At 34.3% G+C, this 22,027-nt stretch overlaps 1 protein-coding gene across 24 annotated transcripts in view; it reads left to right on the top strand.

The window, feature by feature from the left end:
- UNC79 (unc-79 homolog, NALCN channel complex subunit) overlaps positions 1–22,027 on the top strand; it is a 338,162-nt gene that overhangs the window by 293,443 nt on the left and 22,692 nt on the right. For all 24 annotated transcript variants that reach the window (XM_056810476.1, XM_056810477.1, XM_056810478.1 and 21 more), the window contains 2 exons: positions 15,923–16,000; positions 20,070–20,159. In XM_056810476.1, the coding sequence (XP_056666454.1) occupies positions 15,923–16,000; positions 20,070–20,159 (168 nt within the window). The remainder of the gene's footprint in view (positions 1–15,922; positions 16,001–20,069; positions 20,160–22,027) is intronic.

Below are 22,027 nucleotides of genomic sequence, written 5' to 3' on the forward strand. Positions count from 1 at the left end.
CATGATATAAGACAAACCAAAGTAAAAATAGACCTGATTAAAATGGATAGGGAAGGTAAATACATCCTGATAAAAGGGAGTATAGCCAATGAGGAAACATCACTAATCAACATGTATGTACCAAATGGTGGTATAGGATCTAAAAGAGAAACTAGTAGAATTGAAGGAGGAAATAGATAGTAAAAGTATACTAGTGGGAGACCTGAACCTACCACTATCAAATTTAAATAAATGAAATAAAAAAATAAATAAGAAAGAGGTAAAACATGTGAATGAAATCTTGGGAAAATTAGAGTTAATAGATATATGGAGAAAAATAAGTAGGGACAAAAAGCAATACACCTTCTTTTCAGAAGCACATGGTACATTCACAAAGATTGACCATACACTAGGTCATAAAAACATGGCATCCAAATGCAGAAAAGCAGAAATAATAAATGCAACCTTTTCAGATCATAAGGCAATAAAAATAAAGATCAGTAAGGGTACATGGATAGCCAAATAAAAAATTAATTGGAAATCAAATAATATGATTCTCCAAAATCAGTTAGAGAAAAAATCATAGAAACAATTAATAATTTCATTGAAGAAAATGACAATGATGAGACATCCTTTCAAACTCTATGGGGATGCAGCCAAAGCAGTACTCAGGGGAAAATTTATATCCTTGAGTTCATATATCAACAAATTAGGGAGGGCAGAGGTCAATGAATTGGACATGTAAATCAAAAAACTTGAAAGTAAAGAAATTAAAACCTCCCAGAAGAAAAACAAATTTAAAATCCTAAAAATGTAAGGAGAAATTAACAAAATCAAAAGTAATAGAACTATTGAACTAATAAATAAGACTAGAAGCTGGTATTTTGAAAAAACAAATAAAATAGACAAAGTACTGGTTAATCTAATACAAAAAAAGGAAAGAAGAAAACCAAATAAACAGTATCTTAGTTGAAAGGGAGAACTTACCTCCAATGAAGAGGAAATTAAGGCAATCATTAAAAATTATTTTGCCCAATTATATGGCAATACATATGCTAATCTAGGTAATATGTATGAATATTTATAAAAATATAAATTGCCTAGATTAACAGAAGAAATAGAATTTTTAAATAATTCCATATCAGAAAAAGAAATTGAACAGGCCATCAAAGAACTCCCTAAGAATAAATCCCCAAGGCCTGATAGTTTCACAAGTCAATTCTATCAAGCATTCAAAAAACAACTAATCCCAATACTATATGAACTATTTGACAGAATAAGCACAGAAGGAGTTCTATCAAATTCCTTTGATGACACAAATATGGTACTTATTCCAAAGCCAGACAGGTCAAAAATGGAGAAAGAAAACTACAGTAGAATCTCCTTATTGAATATGGATGCAAAAAATCTTAAATAGGATATTAGCAAAAAGACTCCAGCAAGTGATCCAGAGGGTTATTCAGTATGATCAGGTGGGATTTATACCAGATATGCAAGGATGGTTCAATATCAGGAAAACCTTTCACATAATTGACCCTATCAACAAGCAAACCAACAAAAATCACATGATTATCTCAATAGACATAGAAAAATCCTTTGACAAAATACAACACTCATTCCTATTGAAAACACTAGAAAATATAGGAACAGAAGGGTCTTTCCTAAAATTAATAAATAGTATCTATCTAAAACCATCAGCAAACATCATCTATAATGGGGATAAACTAGATGCATTCCCAATAAGATCAGGAGTGAAACTAGGATGCCCATTATCACCTCTATTACTTAACATTGTACTAGAAACACTAGTAGTAACAATTAGAGAAGAAAAAGAAATTGAAGGTATTAAAATTGGTATTGAGGAAACCAAGTTATCACTCTTTGCTGATGATATGATGATCTACTTAAAGAATCCTAGAGAATCAACTAAAAAGCTAGTGGAAATAATCATCAACTTTAACAAAGTTGTAGGATACATAATAAACTAACACGTCATCAGCATTTCTATATATCTCCAACACATCACAGAAACAGGGATTAGAAAGAGAAATTCCATTCAAAATCACCCTAGGAAATATAAAATTCTTGGGAGTCTATCTGAGGAGACAAACACAGAAACTATATGAACATAACTACAAATCACTCTCCACACAACTAAAACTAGATCTGAGCAATTGGAAAAACCTTAACTGCTCATGGGTAGGACAAGCTAACATAATAAAAATGTCCAACCTACCCAGACTTATCTATTTATTTAGTGCCATACCCATTAAACTTCAAAAAAACTTTTTTACTGAATTAGAAAAAACCACAACAAAGTTCATTTGGAAGAATAAAAGATCAAGGATATCCAGGGAAATCATGAAAAAATGCAAAGGAAGGTTTCCTTGCAGTCCCAGATCTCAAACTATACTATAAAGCAGTGGTCATCCAATTTGGTACTGGCTAAGAGACAGAAAGGATGATCAGTGGAATAGACTTGGAGTAAGTGACTACAGCAAGACAGTCTATGAGAAGCCCAAAGATCCCAGTTTTGGGGACAAAAAGCCCCTGTTTGATAAAAAATGCTGAGAAAATTGGAAGACAGTATGGGAGAGATTAGGCTCAGATCAACACCTCACACCCTACACCAAGATAAACTCAGAAGTGGTGAATGACTTGAATATAAAGAAGGAAACTATAAGTAAATTATGTGAACACAGAATAGTATACATGTCAGACCTTTGGGAAGGGAAAGATTTTAAAACCAAGCAAGACTTAGAAAGTATCACAAAATGTAAAATAAATAAATTTAACTACATCAAATTAAAAAGGTTTTGTACTAACAAAACCAATGTAACCAAAATTAGAAGGGAAGCAACAAATTGGGAAACAATCTTCATAACAAAAGCCTCTGACAACGGTCTAATTACTCAAATTTATAAATAGCTAAATGAATTGTACAAAAAATCAAGCCATTCTCCAATTGATAAATGGGCAAGGGACCTGAATAGGCAATTTTCAGTTAAAGAAATGAAAACTATTAATAAGCACATGAAAAAGTGATCTAAATCTCTTATAATTAGAGAGATGCAAATCAAAACAACTCTGAGGTATCACCTCACACCTAGCAGATTGGCTAACATGGTAGCAAAGGAAAGTAATGAATGCTGGAAGTGGTATGGCAATGTCTGGACATTAATTCATTGTTGGTGGAGTTGTGAATTGATCCAACCATTCTGGAGGGCAATTTGGAATTTTGCCCAAAGGGTGCTAAAAGACTGCCCTTTGACCCAGCCATAGCACTGCTGGGTTTGTACCCCCAAAAAATAATAAGGAAAAAGACCTGTACAAGAACATTCATAGCTGCACTCTTTGTGATGGCAAAAAATTGGAAAATGGGATGTCCTTCAATTGGGGAATGGCTGAACAAATTGTGGTACATGTTGGTGATGGAATACTATTGTGCTGAAGGGAATAATAAAGTGGAGGAATTCAATGGGGACTGGAACAACCTCCAGGAATTGATGCAGAGCAAAAGGAGCAGAGCCAGGAGAAGAAGGTACACAAGAGACTGATACACTATAGTACAATCAAACCTAATGGACTTCTCCATTATTGGCAATGCAATGATTCTGAACAACTTGGAGGGATCTATGAGAAAGAACACTATATCCACATTCAGAGGAAAAACTGTGGTAGTAAAAACACCAAAAAAAAAACTGCTTGATTACAAGTGTCCTGGGGATATGACTGGGGAAGTAGACTCTAAATGAACATCCTAATGCAAACACAAACAATGTGGAAATAGGTTCTGATCAAGGACACATGTAATACCCAGTGGAATTGCACGTCAGCTATGGGAAGGGGTGGGAGGAATAGAAAATGATTTTTGTAACCAAGGAATAATGTTTGAAATTGACCAAATAAAAAATTAATATATATATATATATGGTGACATAGTTTTAGAACTTATAAATATGAAATTATTAGATAAGTATAAAATAATTCACTTAGGTTAAAAATTCAACTGATCAATTATGGAATTGGGGGAAGCAAAGATGACTAAAAGCTAATTCTTGTGAAAAAGTTCTAGTTATTTTAAGTGGAGTCAATAGTAACATAGCAGCCAAAACTAATAATGGGATCTTAGGCTCCTCAACGAAAGTAGTTTCCCTGATATTTAATCACAGTAAGAGGTAGTCCTGATTTTTTTAAAGCAATGCCAACATCAAATTCTACCAAGTTGAACAAATTTCAAGTAAAGGCCTTGACAACAGACTTCGTTGCCTGATGGCTGGTTTAGTTAATTGTGGACAAACTTTATCAACATAATGCTAACTACTAGATGGGGATTTTGTTTTGAACACTACAATTCATGAAATCATATACCAAACCATAGAAGATACTTTTTGGCTGAAATGACAGAAGTATTGTATAGAGAAGTATAAGCCTAGTGATGAACCATGTAATCAATTTCTGAGGACTTCTGAGGACCACTTTTGCTATTCAGAAGGGCTTATCACCAGATTGTCAACATGGTAGGTGATAAATGTTTGAGTCACCACAACTCTTAAATCTATCTGATAAATCCACACCTAAAGGAGGAATACCCATACTGGTGATAGTATTGATATTTTATCTATTGAAATATTGAAGAAATATTCAGAATGAGGAGCAATAGTCCCACTCCACTCTGTGCTGGTTAGCTACTAGCTTCTTTAATTTATGCAGCTTTATGAATATTATCTCAATTTATCCTAACAACAACCATGAGAGGTAGGCACTATTTTTACTAACATTTTACAATTGAGGAAACTAAGGCACTCAAGTGACTTGCCACAGGTTACATAAGTATCTGATTACTGATTTCTTTCTGACTCCAGATCCAGTGCTCTGTCCAGTGTGACAGCTAGCTCTCTACAGAGCACATCAGAAGTGCTGTGTTCAATCCTAGGTGTCAAGTTTTTTAGAGGGACATTGATAACCTGGAAGTTGTCAAAAATTGGATGACAGCTAGTGATGGGATTCAAAGCTATGTAATATGGTCTCATTTAAGCCATAGACAAGAAGATTTGCGGTGGGAAGAAGAGAAGAATTTAGGATCGCTATCTATCAATATTTAAAAGTTTGTCATGTGGAAAAGGAATTAAATTCATTATTCTCCATAGCTTCCGAGGGCAGAACCTTTGTATTTTGGAGTGGGCAAGGAGGAGTTGTAGATAGCCAAACTTCATATCAGTTTCAGGAAAAACTTCAAAGCTGTTCATAATCTGTCTTCTTCCTACTTCTCCAGTCTTCTACTTTATTCTTTAACATACTGGGCAATTCAGTGACATTGGTCTCCTTGTTACTTCTCATGCTCTTCTCTTCACCATATATCTCTGAAAATCTCTTCTTCCTAATTTTTACCTTCTAGCTTCACTGGTCTCCTTTCAGTCTTATCTAAAGTCCCACTTTCTGCAAGAAATCTTTACCAGTTTTAGTGCCTTCTCTCTGAGGTTATCTCAGATTTGTCCTCTAAGTTGGGAGCACGAACTGTTCAATGCCTGGCTTTTAGGAAGTATTTAATAAATTTTCATTGATTTGAATGCATCTGGTATTTACTGAGGTCCTACTATGTGCCTCACTGAGAAATTCTATTAATTTTCATCTAAAACTCCCACACTATAACACATAACCCTGGCTTCTGGCTTCACTCACAAGTTTAGACATCCTGTGGGAGAAAGGCTTTCTTTTAATGATAGATCTACTGTGGGCTGAATGACAAAGGAATTCCACAGTATTACATGTGGCACCTACATTAACTCACTCTGCAGGCATTTCTACTGCTTACTATTGACACGAAGTTATTAATATTAGATGACTTAGTAATAAGCTGATCACTATATTCAGAGGAGAGGCGGAGATGCTATTTTGGTGCTTTTTATATAATGAATGCATTTGATAATGGCACATAATGGATGACTGTTTCTTTTGTAATCTTCATGGGGGAATGCATTATTATAGTGACATTATTACTATATTTTATTTGGAAGTAAAGAGGGTTTTTTTTTTCCTGCCTTCTGTTGTCATCATCATTTCCCCTCTGCTTTTAGTTAGGTCTTTGTTGTGGAGGAATCTGAGAGAAAATATTCAGTACAGGACTGATAAATGAGCAGAGAGAGGTTTAGAATCTTGGGATCGTAGAATCTCAGAATTGTATGGGCCATTAGAGGTTTTCTCATTCAGCCTCTACCTTAGGGAGACATTCTCTCAACAGTATCCCTGACAATCCTTATCCAGTCTTTGCTCAAAAAGGGACTCGCTGCCTTACAAGGTAATCAGATTTGAATAACTTTAATCATTTGAAGTTCTATGTTAAAGGTTTTAATTAACAATAATAAGTCAGCTTTATACACACTTAAGGGTTTACAAAGCACTTTCCTCCAAGAATCCTGGGTGTTTAATTGCCTCAAATGCTATTATCCCCATTTTACAGAGGAGGAAATTGAGACTTAGAGAATTTTTTGTCCATGATTATGTAGTTAGTATATGTAAGAGACTAGACTAAAGCTCTAGTATCTTAATTCCTACCATATTTTAGGAAAACACTAGCATGTTCAAGAGTGTCCAGAGAAAGGCAAATCTGAAGATATTTTAAGAACATGCCATATGAAAACTAGTTGAAAGAAATGGTGATGTTTAACTTGGAAAAGAAAATACTTAGCAAAGACACATTAGTCTTTTTCAAACATTTGTAGGATTGTTTTTGAGAAGGGGATTAGAATTTTTCTGTTTGGCCCCAGAGAGCAGAACCTGGAGCCATGGTTTGAAAGCAACAGAGGCAAATTTAGGCTTGATCTTAAGAAAAACTTCATTAATGAAATATGGAATAGGTTACTTTTGGAACTAGTAGAGTCTGGGATTATGTGTGCTATGTCCTTTCCCTTATATCTAGATACCAATTTAATTTTATTAATAACATAGACTGTATAGATCTTCAAAAGGAATAATAATAACAGCACAGATAACTCATCTTTCTTATGACTTTAGAGAGTAAGTTAGTTTCTTGTCTTATTTATTAGTTCAATGGTTTTCTTAATTTTATTAATTTCTCCTTTGATTTTCAGGATTTCTGATTAGTTTTACTTGGAGTTTAAATTTGTTCTTTTTTTTTTTAGTTGTACATCCAGTTTATGTATCTGTTCTTTCACTATTTTATTGATGTAAACATTTCAACAGATAAATTTTTCCTTCAGTAGTGCTTTGGCTACATCTCATAAATTTTGATGTGTTGACTTATTATCTTTCTCTTTAATGAAATTATTGATGGTTTCTGTGATTTGTTCTTTGGTCCACTAATTTTTTAAGATTAGATTATTTTAAATTAATTTTGAATCTTTTTGGCAACTCTTTATTACATTTAATTTTTTGTAGTAAGATCTGAAAAGGGTACATTTAATATTTTTGCTTTTATGCATTTGTTGTGAGGCTTTTATGCCATGGTCAGTTTTTGTGTAGGTATCATGTACTGCTAAGAAAAAGGTATATTCCTTTTGATTCTCATTTAGTTTTCTCCAAAGATCTATCATATATAACTTTTCTAAAATTCTGTTTACCTCCTTAACTGTTTTCTATTTGCCTCCTTAACTGTTTTATTTGATTAGATTTATCTAGTTCTGAAGAGGTAGAATTCGAGATCACCCACTATTATAGTTTCATTTTCTATTTCCTTCTATAACTAATTTAACCATTTCTTTAGGAATTTGGATGCTATGCCACTTGGTGCATATGTTTAGAATTGATATTACTCCATTACATTCATTATTACTTCATTACTTCATTGTCTATGGTACCTGTTATCAAGATGTTTTCCTCTTTTAATTACATATGTTTTTACTTTTGCATTGTCTGAGATTATGAATACTACCTTGCTTTTTTTTAACTTCAACTTAAGCATAATAGAATCTCCAGTCCCTTACTCCATGTATATGTTTTTGCTTTAAATGTGCTTCCTATAAACAACATGTGGGAATCTTGTTTTTAATTCACTCTGTTACCCACTTCCATTTTATGGGTGAATTCATTCCATTCACATTCATAGTTATGATTACTAACTGTGTTTCAGTCAACTTATTTTCACTCTGTTTATCCTTCTCTCTCTCTCTCTTTAATTTTAGACTTTCCCTGCTCACCATTGTTTTGCTTCTGACTACCACCTTCTCCAATTTGCCTTCCCTAGTATCAGTACTTCCTTTTCTCTTATTCACCCTGGCTTCCTCCTTTCCTAAAGGGTAGAATAGTTCTCTATGCCTAAATGAATGTGGATGTTATTCCTTTTTTGAGCTAAATCTGATGAGAGTAAGGCTCAAGCATCGCCCTTTCCCCCCATCCTCTCTCACTATAGTAATCCTTTTGCACCTCTTCATATGAGGTAATTTGCCACTTTTTTATCTCTCCTTCTTCCAGTATATTCCTCTTTATCATCCCTTAATTTTTTATATCATTCCATTATATTTAGCTTATTCCTATTCTTTCTGTCTATATATGTTCTTTTTAGCTATCTTAGTAGTGATAAAGTCCTTAATAATTACAAATATTATTTTCCCATGTGGGAATACAAACTATTTAATCTTATTGCATCCCTTAAATGTTCTTTATTTTATTCACCTTTTTATGCTTCTCTTACATCTTGAATTTGAACATTACATTTTTTGTTCAGCTCTGGTCTTTTCATCAAGAATGCTTGAAAGTCATCTATTTCATTAAATATTTATTTTTCCCCTTGAAGGTTGATACTCAGTTTCCCTGGGAAGATTATTCTTGGTTGTAATCCTAGTGCCTTTGCCTTTCAGATGATCATATTCCAAGCCTCAGATACTTTAATGTAGAAACTTCAAAGCCCTATGTAATCCTGTTTTGACTCCATGATATTGAATTATTTCTTTCTGGCTTCTTGCAGTATTTTCTCCTTGGCTTGGGAACTCTGGAATTGGGGTATAATTTTTCTGGGACCTTTTATTTAGAGATTTCTTTTAGGAAGTGATTGGTTGATTCTTTCAATTTCTATATTCACCTCTTGTTTGAGAATACAAGGGCAGTTTTCCAATATAATTTTCTGTAATATGGTGTCCAGACTCTTTTATTTTTATCATGGTTTTTGACTAGTCCAATAATTTTTAGATTCTCTCTTGAGGCTATTTTCCATATTAATTTTTTATTTTCTATTTTCATTATTTTAATTTTCTTTTATTGTTTTCATGATGCCTGATGGAGTTCTGAGCTTTTACTTGCCCAGTTTTGTTTTTTAGAAATTATTTTCTTCATTGGATTCTTTTGCCTCCTTTTCCATTTGGCCAATCCTAGTTTTTAGAGAATTGTTTTCTTTTATCAAGCTGTTGGCTTTTTTTTTAATAATTATCTTATGTCTCTCTCATTTATTTTCCAAATTTTTCCTTTATGTTCCGATTTTTAAAATCCTTTTTGAGTTCCTCCAGATCTTTTTTAGGCCAATCTCCATTTCACTTTTTCCTTTCAGGCTTCATATGTAGCCATTTTGGCATTATTGTCTTCTTTTTTGTGTTTTGATTTTCCCTGCCACCAAGGTAAGTTTCTTTGGTCATCTTTTTATTTTGTCTTTTGCTCATTTCTCCCGTCTATTTTGTCACTTTTAACTAAATGATAAAGTTAGGCTTTCTTCCTGGGGTAGAAGGGGTACTCTCCCAAGTTTCTTATAATGGGGCCTGCTTTTGTGTGTGTGTGTGGCCTGGCTACCTTGTAGGCTTGCAGTGTGCATAAGAGGAAGGCTGGTTGGCTTCCTGTGGAAAGGTATGTAGCTGTATTGAATGAATGCTGTCTCTACTAGATTGTGCTGGATTTTCCTTCTGCAGATATTGGTTTACTTGGACTCTGCCTGTACTGAATTGCTCTCTCCTCTTAACCTAGTGAGGTGGGTCTTTCCTGCTGACTTTCTATGTTATCTTGGGATGCAAAACTGTGTGTTTTAAATTTTATTTAATTAAGAAAAAATTTCTATGGTTACATCATTTATGTTCTTTCCCTCCCCTCTTCCCAACCCCCTCCCATAGCCAACACTCAATTTCACTGAGTTTTACATGTGTCATTGATCAAGACTTATTTTCATATTATTGATATTTGCACTAGGGTGATCGTTTAGAGTCTACATCCCGAATCATATCCCCATCAATTCATGTGATCAAGCAGTTGTTTTTCTTCTCTGTTTCTACTCCTACAGTTCTTTCTCTGGATGTGGATAGCATCCCTTCTCATAAGTTCCTCAGAATTGTCCTGGATCATTGCATTGCTGCTAGTATAACTCTAATTTTTTTATTGGTTCTGCAGTTCCAGATTTCATTTTGAGGAATTTTCCATAGTTGTTTGGTGGATGAATTTGGGCAAACTCAGTGTGTTCCTTCTTAACTCTACCATCTTCACTTCCAGAAACTGCAAAAAAAAAAAAATCCATATTATTACTCATGAAGCAAGCTTTATTTAACTCATTCAGTGCTAACTAGAATTGGAACTTGACCTTGTACCTGGCACTAAGTTAATGAAAACCATGTCTGATGACTTGACACCTTCATGTGATTAGTGACATTTTGCAAGAATGCATAAGAATGGCAGATTCTACTAACAGCTGTAGAATGGTTGCATTTCTATAAATCCAGAATATTGGAACCCTAAGAGAATTAAGTGAGTCTCTATCATATCCAACCCCTTCTCCCTGGAGACATATAGAGCCTCAGTGTCTTATAGTAGTGTCCAGGATTTGCTCCTCAAACAGGGGTATATAGGCATTTGTTCTCTGGGTTGGTGTGTTCCCCTACAGCCCTTCACTTCCTTGTTGATATTTTTTATCTCCCTGAGCTTTCCTCACCTTTCAGCAGTTAGTGCCTAATTTTGGTAAGCCTTTTCCTTTTAGGCATTAGTGTGTTTTCATTATCATCCTCACTTGTGCCTAATTAGTTATGCTATTCATAGAGGTTTAGACTTGGAGCTTTCAGGGGCTATAGAAATATATTAAGCTTAGTACTTTCATTTTTCAGATGAAGTTTGAGGGGTTGCAGTGACTTGACCAATGTATGTAGACCTGTTTCCCATGATGAGATTGTAAGTCCTTGAGAGCTAGGATGCCATAGCTGTATTTGTGCTCCTACAACTATAAGCACAAACTCCTGTATGTTTTTTAGACCTGACCAGTGATTTTTTTGTTTTGGGGCAGACTCAGCAAGGAAACATTCTTTGCTAATATAGATAGGGACCTGTTTTGCAATTTAGAGTCTTACAGAATTTCCTGGGTCACTGAGAAGTTATATGACTTGTCTAAGGTCACTGAGAATGTGTCATAGATAGGACTTGAATTCGGGTCTTCCTAATTTTAAGCCCAGCTCTCTAATACTTACTAGCTTTGTTCTCTGGGCAAGTCATTTAATCTCAGCCTCAATTTCTTCAACAATAAAATGGGGATAATGATAGAATCTACTTCATAGGGTTGTTTTAAGGATTAGTTGAGATAAAAGGTATAAAATGCTTCACTGGCCTTAAAGTGATTGTATGTTATAATTTTTCCTTTTTGTTTAATAGTTATTCACTGAGTTGAACTGACATGATTCTGAGTCTAGCCTTTTAAGTGGCATATAACGTTAGTCATTTCTTTCTTTTGTGGTTAAAAGAATTAGCTATAACCATGGGTTTTCTGATTAAAGTGTTTTTAAGAATCTAAACTCTAAGAATGTTTATAAATGAACATCTTTGGAAAATATGTAATCCTGGCAGGAGGCCAATTTTCTACCCTCATCATCATCACAGGCTTTATTTCTTCTATGCTTTGACCAGTATTGGAAATTTCTCTTTCTTTTTGGTCTTCCTTATATTGGAATCAGGTCAAGTTATATGCCTACATGCAATGATGAACTAAGGAAAATTTTAAAGAAACTCTTTGATGACTGAGAATGCAGGACTGTTGTTTTTGTAGCCATATTTAACTGTTCATTGCAAAACTGATTTTCTGGTTTTATACGGACAAATTAAAATTTTAGAGATATAGTATAAATATTAATTGCTTTACACTGATTTGAGCACTGTTATTACAAATTTTACATACATCTTCACATTAAGTCCTCAGTATAACCCTCTGAATTAGATAGTACAAGAAGTATTGCTTCCATTTTATAGATGAGGTTACTGTGGCTCAAAGGAATTAAGGCATTGGCTAGTAATTGGTAGTGGCAGGGCTCAATGTTGAGATTGTTGACTCCAAGTCTCTGCAGTAGGACCACACTGCACCAGGCACTACTTAACATTGTCTCTACTACTATTCCTTTATCTCAATATTTTATGGCATAGATACTCATATTAGAATGTTTTGGTAACTGCATTTCAATATAATTGTGTTTTTTTAATCCTTTTACTTTATTTAGTGCATTATAAATGGTTAATGTATGTTCTAGGACTCAAAAAAAGTTAAGAATTCCTGGCTTAAATTTCTTTAAACACAGATCCTCTCTATAAAATTTTACCTGACAAAAGCTCATCCTACTCTACTTTGAAGTACTTCAGTTTTTGTTAGATATTATGATATTTGTATCAAGCTATTATCAGGAATTCTTTAGCTCTTTACTAAGTCTCTTCCCCTGTTCCAACCATGTATCTCTCCTTGTTTTCACTAGAAGATCTGGGCCCTTCAAACTCTGAGACAAGTTTCAGAATTGGGCAGAACTTATGATGAGCCTCAGCTTCAGAGGGCCGTTGCCCCAATATGAAGCTAGCACCATGGTCTAGTACAAAAGGCTGCCTCTGGATATATACAACAGGAAAGAACACAGAAGCACCTAGGAAAAGTCAAGCTGAAAAACCCTACCCTTGTGGATCTCTGCTCTCAGCCAGCTCATTTCCCACCCCCTCCAAGATAGCTCTGCTGGGCAAGCCTTTCAGTTTCTTTATGTTGCCTGCAGGGCAGCTTCAGTGTAAAGTGAGGCCAGTGTTTGCTTTAAAGTTTTTGGTAGGAGCTGTTCCCTTTCTGCCACCACAGCTCCAATACCTTATTTTCTTACTTAGGTAAAAAGTGTTTTAGGACTCTATACAAATATCTTCTTTCATGACTTTCCAGTCTTGATCACTTGAGATAAATAAAATGGTGACAGCCTTGAGTATCTGGGGAGAAGGTCTTGCCTATCCAGAACCCAAGGGAGAGATTTGCCCTTCTCCTACTCAAAGCGTTTCTGGGAAAAGTAAGATGAAGCCATTGCTGTAGTGGAGTCAGGCTTGCCAGATAGTGCAGTGGATAGTGCTGGACCTTGAGTCAGGACAACTTGCATTCACAGGGCATGATCCTGGGTAAATCGTTTAACTTCTCCCCACCCCTGTTTCCTCAACTGTAAAATAGGAATAATAATTTTGCCTGCCTTGTAGAGTTGTTGTGAGGATCAAATGAAATAATATTTGTAAAATGCTTAACATAGTATATGGCACATATAAGAAGCACTATAAAAATTCTTTTTTTCCCCTCCCCTTCCCACTTTCTGCTTGCTTATCTACTGTGGGGAGGAGTCCTTGATTTATTACCTTCAGCCTGTGACAATCCCTAAAACTTTATTTCCCACGATTGACACCTCCTTCCTTGAGCTCAACCTAGTTTTAGATAGCCAACCTTAGATACTTGTGCACTCAAACTAACAGGCTAGCTCATTCCCAGGTACCCAGACAAAATATCCATTGTAACTTCTGGGGACACAATCTCGTTAATTCCCACAGAAACTGATTCTCATAGGCAGGCTCTATAGTGTAACAATCATGCTCCAACATGATCATCAGGAATGACTATAAATAATAATTTTTTTTGTAGAAAGGGAAAAATTATCTAGTTGAAAGAATAATAATCTTTGAGTCAGAACACATGGGTTTAGCTTCAGAGTCTGATATTTACAAGCTCCATGGTCCTGGGCAAGTCACTTAAACTCTCTGAGCTTCCGTTTACTTTTCTGTAAGATACATCTTATGAATTTATAATACCCCCCCTCACAAGAATTTAAAAAATAGGCCAACATATTTTATTCTGTTGTAACAAAGCACTATTTAAAAATAACATACAACAATTTTAGGACTGCCTCAAAAAGGAATCATTTAATCAGATACTCCTCTTTATAGCACAAGGCTTTATAATAAGGGTCAGGCATGTATTGAATATTCATGATATTTGAAATACTATGCCACAGAAGGTACTTCAGGGAATTTAGAAAGGAATGTTCCTCTTCTCAATGAGCTAATGTTTTAGTGGAGGAGATGTATCAATTGCTAATGAATGAATATGAACATCAGTTTTAATGACATACCTGTGACCACCTTCAACTCTTCAAAGATATAATATTGAAATGTAAAAGACTGGGAAAGTGATTAGTCGCTCAAAATAGTAGACATTTCATAGGAATCAAGTGGGAGTAACCAGGAAAAGATTAATGAAGGTAGCATAGTCTAATAGATAGCAGGCCAGTTTTGAAGTCTAGTGAACCGAGGTTCAAAATTCTACCTTTTGAACATTATCAGTTTCTGAACTTATATTCCCCAAAGCTGCTAGTCTTCATCTTTAATGGGAACTTCCACACCCTTAGTAAGAAATTACAGGTCCAGACCCCTAAATAAATAAATAAATAAATATGATGATGATGATGAAGAAGAAAAATAGGAAATATCCTGTAGCCTAAAATGTAACTGCCCTGTCTCATCTAGCCCTAGACAGAATCAGCTGGACTTTGAATCTGATACTGCTCTGTTGTGGGATAGGTTTCCACTTACTCTGCTATGGGGCACATGACTGCCTCACGGTGTCTCACAAGTCTTTTGTGAGGCATATGACTTGTAAACCTTGTAACATTGTAAAAATGAACTTCTATTTTAAAAATTATTTTGTGAACTTTTGCAAAGCAGTAGAGCAGGACTCCAATAATTTTTGCAACTGGGGAACAGATGGTGATAGTAATGATGTTAAATGGAGCTATTTGCGCCATCCAAGCTGTGCAGACTTTTTCAGTTACTACTTGCATTTAATTCAACATTTATTCAAAAAATACCAACAGTTGAATACTTTGCACTACCTTCAAGTGGCAGTCAAGACCCCACAAAATTCTAGATGAAGTGAACGTTTTCCTGAACATTGACTCATGCAGCAACTCATTTTGCTTGTAGATTGAGAACAGGGAAGACTAGGCAAGAAGGACAAAAAGAATGTCATGGCTGATTGTATTGTTATTTTTTTTCTCATGAAATTACAGCCTACTAATGGAAGTTCTGACCATAAACTTAAGCTGGAGGTACAAAAGAATAAGAAACCAATAACCCCTGGAAATACCATGGTATAATGGAAATGACTGTAGACTGAGTATCTCAGACTTGCCATTGTATGTCTGAAAAAATTCCTTCTTATCTATGGGCCTCAGTTTCCTCATTTGCATAATATTTTTATATTAGATGTTATCAGAAATACTTTTAATCCCTAACAATCTATATTGTATCACTCTGATGTTTACAGATACATTGTGGTACAATGAAAAGGATACTAGAGTTTGAATCCCAATTCTGCCACTCAGTACTTATCAGAATTTGGGCAAATCACAGAAGGAGCCTGGACTAGGTGACCTCTAAGATACTTTCAAACTTTAAATCTATAATCCTGATGCATTTTAAGCTGTAACATTATATGTTCTATGGTGTCCTCTTTTTTTCTTTGTGGTAGAACCTCTCATTCTTACTTCACTTAATACTTTTGTTACAAGTAAGTTTTTTTTAATTAATATATGATGCTGAATTTTCAATAGAAATGAGTTTGTAATGACTGAAATATTGGATGCATCCAGTCAGATTGCTTTGAATATAAACACTAATGAGTTTGAGTTGAGTGAATAAAATAATGAATTACTTATTAATGTTGAACTCTTGAAAAATAATTTATTTTTCATTTTCTTATTAGTTTGTTTGTGCAGATGCTGGAACCAAACTAGCTGAGTCAACAATCCTGCACAAGCAGATGATTGCATCCATGCCCGGAGTAAGTTTGGAACCTAAATTAGTACTTCATTTTATCTTGGGCCTAACTTGTAAACATATTTACTCCAGAGGGATTTTTAGCTTGTTTTTTGATTTTTCCGTTTTCTCAGAGGTTGTAAACAGTGAAAATAGCCCTGCTTCATTTTTAAAAAGAACACTGGTGGAAATTTACATGGCATTGCCAAGAGAGATCATTCAGGATGCTGAAACCAGTTCAGTTTCTGGAAATATTTAACCAAGAGTTCTATTAATGTTTTAAAAAATTGTTTCTTCATAACTTCACTTAATTCATTCAAATAAAGAAAAGTTTCAGAAAATTGATATATGTAGCAATACTATGACTAATTTTTAAACTTCCACTTTAGAATTGTTTTTTCAATAAATGTTATCAGAACAAGTATTTATTCCTGTAGTGAGAATTCTTACTATGTCTTATTAATCTCTAAACTTTCTGTAGAGAAGTATATCTATAAGTGATTTTAACTTATAAGAATAAGTACTTACTTCCTAGTCTTTGTAAAGACTCAGGTCAGATAGAATCCTCCAGTGTGAGGTGGTTTCTGGTCCCCATAGGTATTAGTATTCCCCTCTACTTCCCATTGTAATTTGGTATATATTTTCTATTTATTTAACCTGGGTATATGTTATTTTACATAATTAAATGTCAAGCCGAATATAAGTTCATAATGTCTGGTGCTAATCCTTTTTTGTCTTTTTATACCCACTGACCAGAGCAGTATTTAGTAAATGCCTGTTGAATTGATTTGATTTGGATTGAATTCTTCTGATAGTAGTAATGTTACCTATATTTGTTGACAATAGAGAAACTAAAATTTCAACTATTGGAAAATATTCTCCACCTATGTGATGCCTTTTCATGGTGTTGATATAAGTCTGAGTCACAAGTTCTGGCAGTTCCCACTAAAGAGGGGAAAGTATTCAGATAGAGTCCCAGTGATGGATTGGCTTATCCAAATGCAAAGAAGCTAAACAGGCAGCTAGTTACTAATTTTGTTTAGGTTGGGGTTTTTTTTTGGTTGTTTGTTTGTTTGTTTTGTTTTTTTTGCCATAGCATCTCATTAAGATAGCTCTTGAAGATTTACAAAGTACTTTACATATAAACATGTCTCTGTCTGTCTGTGTCCATCCATCTATCTATCTATCTATCTATCTATCTATCTATCTATCTATCTATCTATCATCTATCTATCTTCTACCTTATCTGATTTGATAAGATCACAACAACCCTTGGAGGTAGATATTATTATCACCCCAGTTTTATAGATGAGTAAACTGAGGAATTGAGGGTCTTAAGTGATTTGCCTATAGTAATATAATAAATATCCAAGTCAGGATTTAAACTCAGGGCTTCTTTACTCCAAATCCACTATCTTTTCCTACAAGTTTCCTATTTACTAAGGTGTTGAGAGATTATTATCTTGATCAGTGGAGAGAATATTTACTCCAGGTAATAAATCTTTTGAAGTTTCAAAGTTATTTAACTCACATTATCCTTGAAGAAAGAAAAAAAGAGAAACCAATAACACCTTGTTATTCTAGTATCTTTCCCTTAAGACACTAAATTCTTTAGAGAACTTAATTATTTGATTCATACAAAATTATTTTGGAGAAAGTTAGATATGAATCTTTTCAGGTTGTGGTTTGGGTCTGTTAATCAGAGTACCATATTTCTAACATCATCATTTTTCTAGTGTAATCAGTCAGTCAATAAACCTGAAAAGACAAATTAGACTGAATCCTTTATATTTCCCAAATCTATGGCCATGGGTGTGCTTACAAAGCAGAAAGTGAGAAAAGGTTGGCAGTTTTCTGATTTGGTTTATAAAAGTAGCCAACTCAGGCAGATAAATCAGATCCCAAATTGGATTTGGAGGCTCAAATTCCCTAAATTGGACACCTGTGAGCCTGGAAGTGAGTAATGGTAAATTCTCAACCTTCCATTTCTATAGCTTTGAATTGTATAGTAAATCATGACTCTATATTCTCCCACAATCATTTTTTTGTTATGGAAGCCTGATCAATATGGTGTAAGGTGTTGCTGATGAAAAAAAATAATCACATTCAGAAAATCCAGAGAACAGATTTTCATATTTATATGGTATATGACAAAGGACTAAACAATGGAGCAAAATGGAAAAAGAAAATCCCTTCATCTTCTGCACTAGTGGCTTAATATTCTATAATCTTTTATAATTCTGTTACTTGACTTAAAAAAAAAAAGATAACCGTCACTGCCATGGAATAGTTGGAGGACACCTTGACAGGCAGACTCACCAGTGACCTTATTTTATTGTTTGTTATCCTGCCATGGAAACTGACAGGCATAACATCAGAGAAAAAGCTAGAAAGTGATATTGTTTAGCACAATTCATACTTAAATTAATATAGGGAAATATGAGTCAACTGGCAAGTGGATTAAGTATATAACTTACAGATTCCCCTAAGGAAATGTGTAGAGCTCCACCAGAGTATTCATTGATTTTCAGAGATGATCCACCTTTGAACTCTAGCATAGGAGTCTTCTAACCAATCTCACATAGGCCAATCTAACATAGGGGTCTTCTCTGCATACCTTTGATCAGTTAGTCTATGTGAGCATTTTTCTTCTGTCCCTGTCATGTTAAATTCCCTGCATTTGCATGGAGGGACAGACGCTTCACATCTTCAAATAACTAAGAGTGGTGGTACTTTTTATCACTTGCTCTTTCTTTAAAAAAAAAGCTCTCTAAGTAACCTGCTGCCAAGAAAGAAAAATAGTGGCAGCCATTTCTTTTCCCATCTTATTGTTATTTTACCCATTCCTTTCCCTAAGGAAGAGGTAAACAGTAACATACATGTCTTTCTTTTATCAAAGAGAGGTCAATACCTTGAGGTCAACATGGTGGCTTTCAAGAATAGATGAACAATGTACAATAATTTCTTCCGGAAAATGCTTTAAACAGAAGCAGATACAAGAGCCTATTAATAAATCTCCATGGTGCTTTTCAGTCCTTATACAGAAGGGTCACAATAGTAATAATAAATCACTCTTCTAGTTGATGGTCCATACTCAGATGGCCACTAACATTAGGAAAAATCCAATTGGATTAAAAGAATCCATTCTTTTCTAAATAACCAATTCTTCTACTGAAGTTCTACTCTAGTGCCTTATCATAGTATGGAATTTTAGAGGCAGTGCCTTTAAGCAAACTCTGGCAGGTGCTACCAGAGCTTGATCAGTTACAGACTGCATTTGTTATCCAAGGATCAGCCTTATTAAATTGCAAGATCCTGATCACCAGAAGGTTGGTCACCACATGAAACAACTTATGAAACCTTATTATAAGGTAAGGAACACACAAAAATGAAATCACAGCTTTTTGAAATATTAAAGTGTAGAATAGTAGAAAGAACACTGGATTTGAAATTAGGTCAGAGGTTTGAATTGGACTGTGGCACATATGATATGTGTGACTTTGGTCTACTTATTTCACCTTTCTGAATATCTTTTTCCTCATTTGTAGGATGAATGAATTGAATAATTGCATAGGCCCCTTTCAGGTCTAAATCCTATGATCTAGAATATTATAAGCAACAATCAATTATCAAAATTCCTCTTAACTCAGATCTCTTGGAATCTCTAGTTTTCTTTAAGACTTAGATCAGGTGTCACTTATGTGAAACCTTTCTTGATCCCCAACCTCGTACCCAGCTGCTGATAGTCTCTCAGCTTGCTCTACCTTGTATCTATTTTACATATGGTCATATATGTACATTTTGTCTCTCCTGTGGAATGTAAGTGACCAGAGGGCAGGGAATGTTTCACTTTTATCTTTGTGTCTCCAGTGCTTGATATAGAGCAGATACTCAATAAATTCTTGTTGTCCCTCAGTCTGAGCACTATCTAAATTAATTTTCTTTTTGAACTTGTATGTGTGTACAAACAGATTCAAATTATAATTTTGAGAACAATATAGAATAAGAGAGAGGTCAACTATCATCACAATAAAAGGAAGGGTCGAAGTGAACTTCCAAAGTTAAACTAATCATTGGGTCTTCTTGTATTTTAGTGTGGAACAGCAGCCATGGAATGCATGCGACAATATGTTAATGAAGTACTGGACTTTATTGCTGACATGCATACATTAACCAAGCTGAAGGTAGGGTCATCACATATGTGTAACCCATAAGCCCTTAGCTTTTGGGTGTTTAAACTTAAGAGGTATCTTTTAAAAATGTTTTATATTATGTATGGTTACTTTGCATGAAGATTTATGTTTACTTGGTGTCAAGGACTCATGATCTCTAATATGCCCAAGGAGAGGGAAGAATTTAGGATGTGATTTGATGGATACTGCTTTCATAGACCTGATGACATGACTTATTGTTGCTCATTTTTTTTGGTATAGTCTATTCCTGGACACAGAACACATAGGACTTTTCCTTTGGGATATATGATACCGAGAACACAAATAATGGACATAGAGAAAACTAACTGGGTATACAGACTTGCTAGAACTGCAATGTTCTACAACATAGAGATCTTATCTGTTTATTTTACTCTTCTTCCAAAGCACATAATTCAACTACTGTGGTACAGTAATCTAATTTAAGATAATCCTGAAGGCTGAAGATCTCCTTTTTAAAAATTTGTTACCTATAGTTAGCTATAGAATGGGAAAGAAATCCATGTCCCTTGTTAGCATTCTTATCAATAGCTGCTGCCTTTCTGCCCCATAGATTAGCTGCTTTGCCTTGCTTTCCAGATTCTGATAACAGCTATAGTTGTCTTCATTTATGTCTGTTCCTTAAGCAAACATTTAATAAAACAAATGCCTTATATCTGCATAATATAGAATGCTATTTTCTAAACTGTATTCTGTGGAATCTGGGAGCTTTGTGTGGTATTAGTAGGAGGTTCTATAAGAAAATGTTGGTATTGGTGTTATTCTAAAATGATAAGTTATCTATTCCAAAATATGTACAAAAACATGCATTTTCCTGTATGAAAATAGACTTAATTTCCTCAATTGTGTAGCAAAATTTACTCAGCCTGATTTCATCTGGAGGGTATTCTATATATAATTTTTTTAGGCCAACATTATTGTATTTGGTCAGTGTTCTGTGACCAAGTTAATTTGGGAAATATTCATAGAATGAAAGAACTGGAAGAACTCTTAAAACTCCATATATTTCAAGCTCCTTACTTTATAGAAGAGGAAATTTAGGTTCAGAGAGGGTACATGCTTTACTCAGCCTCTAAATAGAGGAACAATGACTTAAACAGGGTTTTCATGCTCCAGATCCACAGTTCTTTCCATATTCATTCTCATTCATTCATTCATTCATTTATTGAGAACCTACTGTTCAGCAAATATTTATTCATCGCCTAATATATGCCAGCCCTTAGTAGGGATACTAATATGAAAGATGACCAGTCTTTTTACCAAAACAAAACAAAACAAAACAAAACAAAACAAAAGAAAACAAAACTGACACTTTGTTGGAAGATGTAACATGAAAAGACAGAGTTCAATGGAAAAAAGCTTGGATTTAGTTAGAAGATTTGGGTTTAAATGCTATTTTCTATCTTTATGACTTTGGAAAGTAATTTTACCTCTGCAGATCTTAATTTTTCTTGATCTGTAAAATGAGGGATTTGGGAAATATGATCCCTAAAGTCCCTTTCCTATAAATCCTGTAAAATAAGTATAGTCTGATATACAATATAGAAGAGAAAAGTAGAATTCTAGACAGAGTTCTGTAAGACAGTTTCAAGAGAGAGAGAGCTTCTCCAGGACAAAAGCCAAATAGTTTAAAATGTTCTTTGCATATGGATATATGATGTTGATTTTAAAAATTATTCTTGGTGCAATAATAGTATGTAAACTTTTAGCTAAATGAAAATAGACTTAACACATAGATATAACTTTTCATAAAAAAGTAGGGGCAGATATGGTTACAAGTTTCTTTATAACTAGAACTTAACTAGTGAATAATTTGGAGGTACTGCTTAATAATAATGAAA

Source organism: Monodelphis domestica, chromosome 1 (genome assembly GCF_027887165.1).
Source record: "Monodelphis domestica isolate mMonDom1 chromosome 1, mMonDom1.pri, whole genome shotgun sequence".
Lineage (NCBI taxonomy): Eukaryota > Metazoa > Chordata > Mammalia > Didelphimorphia > Didelphidae > Monodelphis > Monodelphis domestica.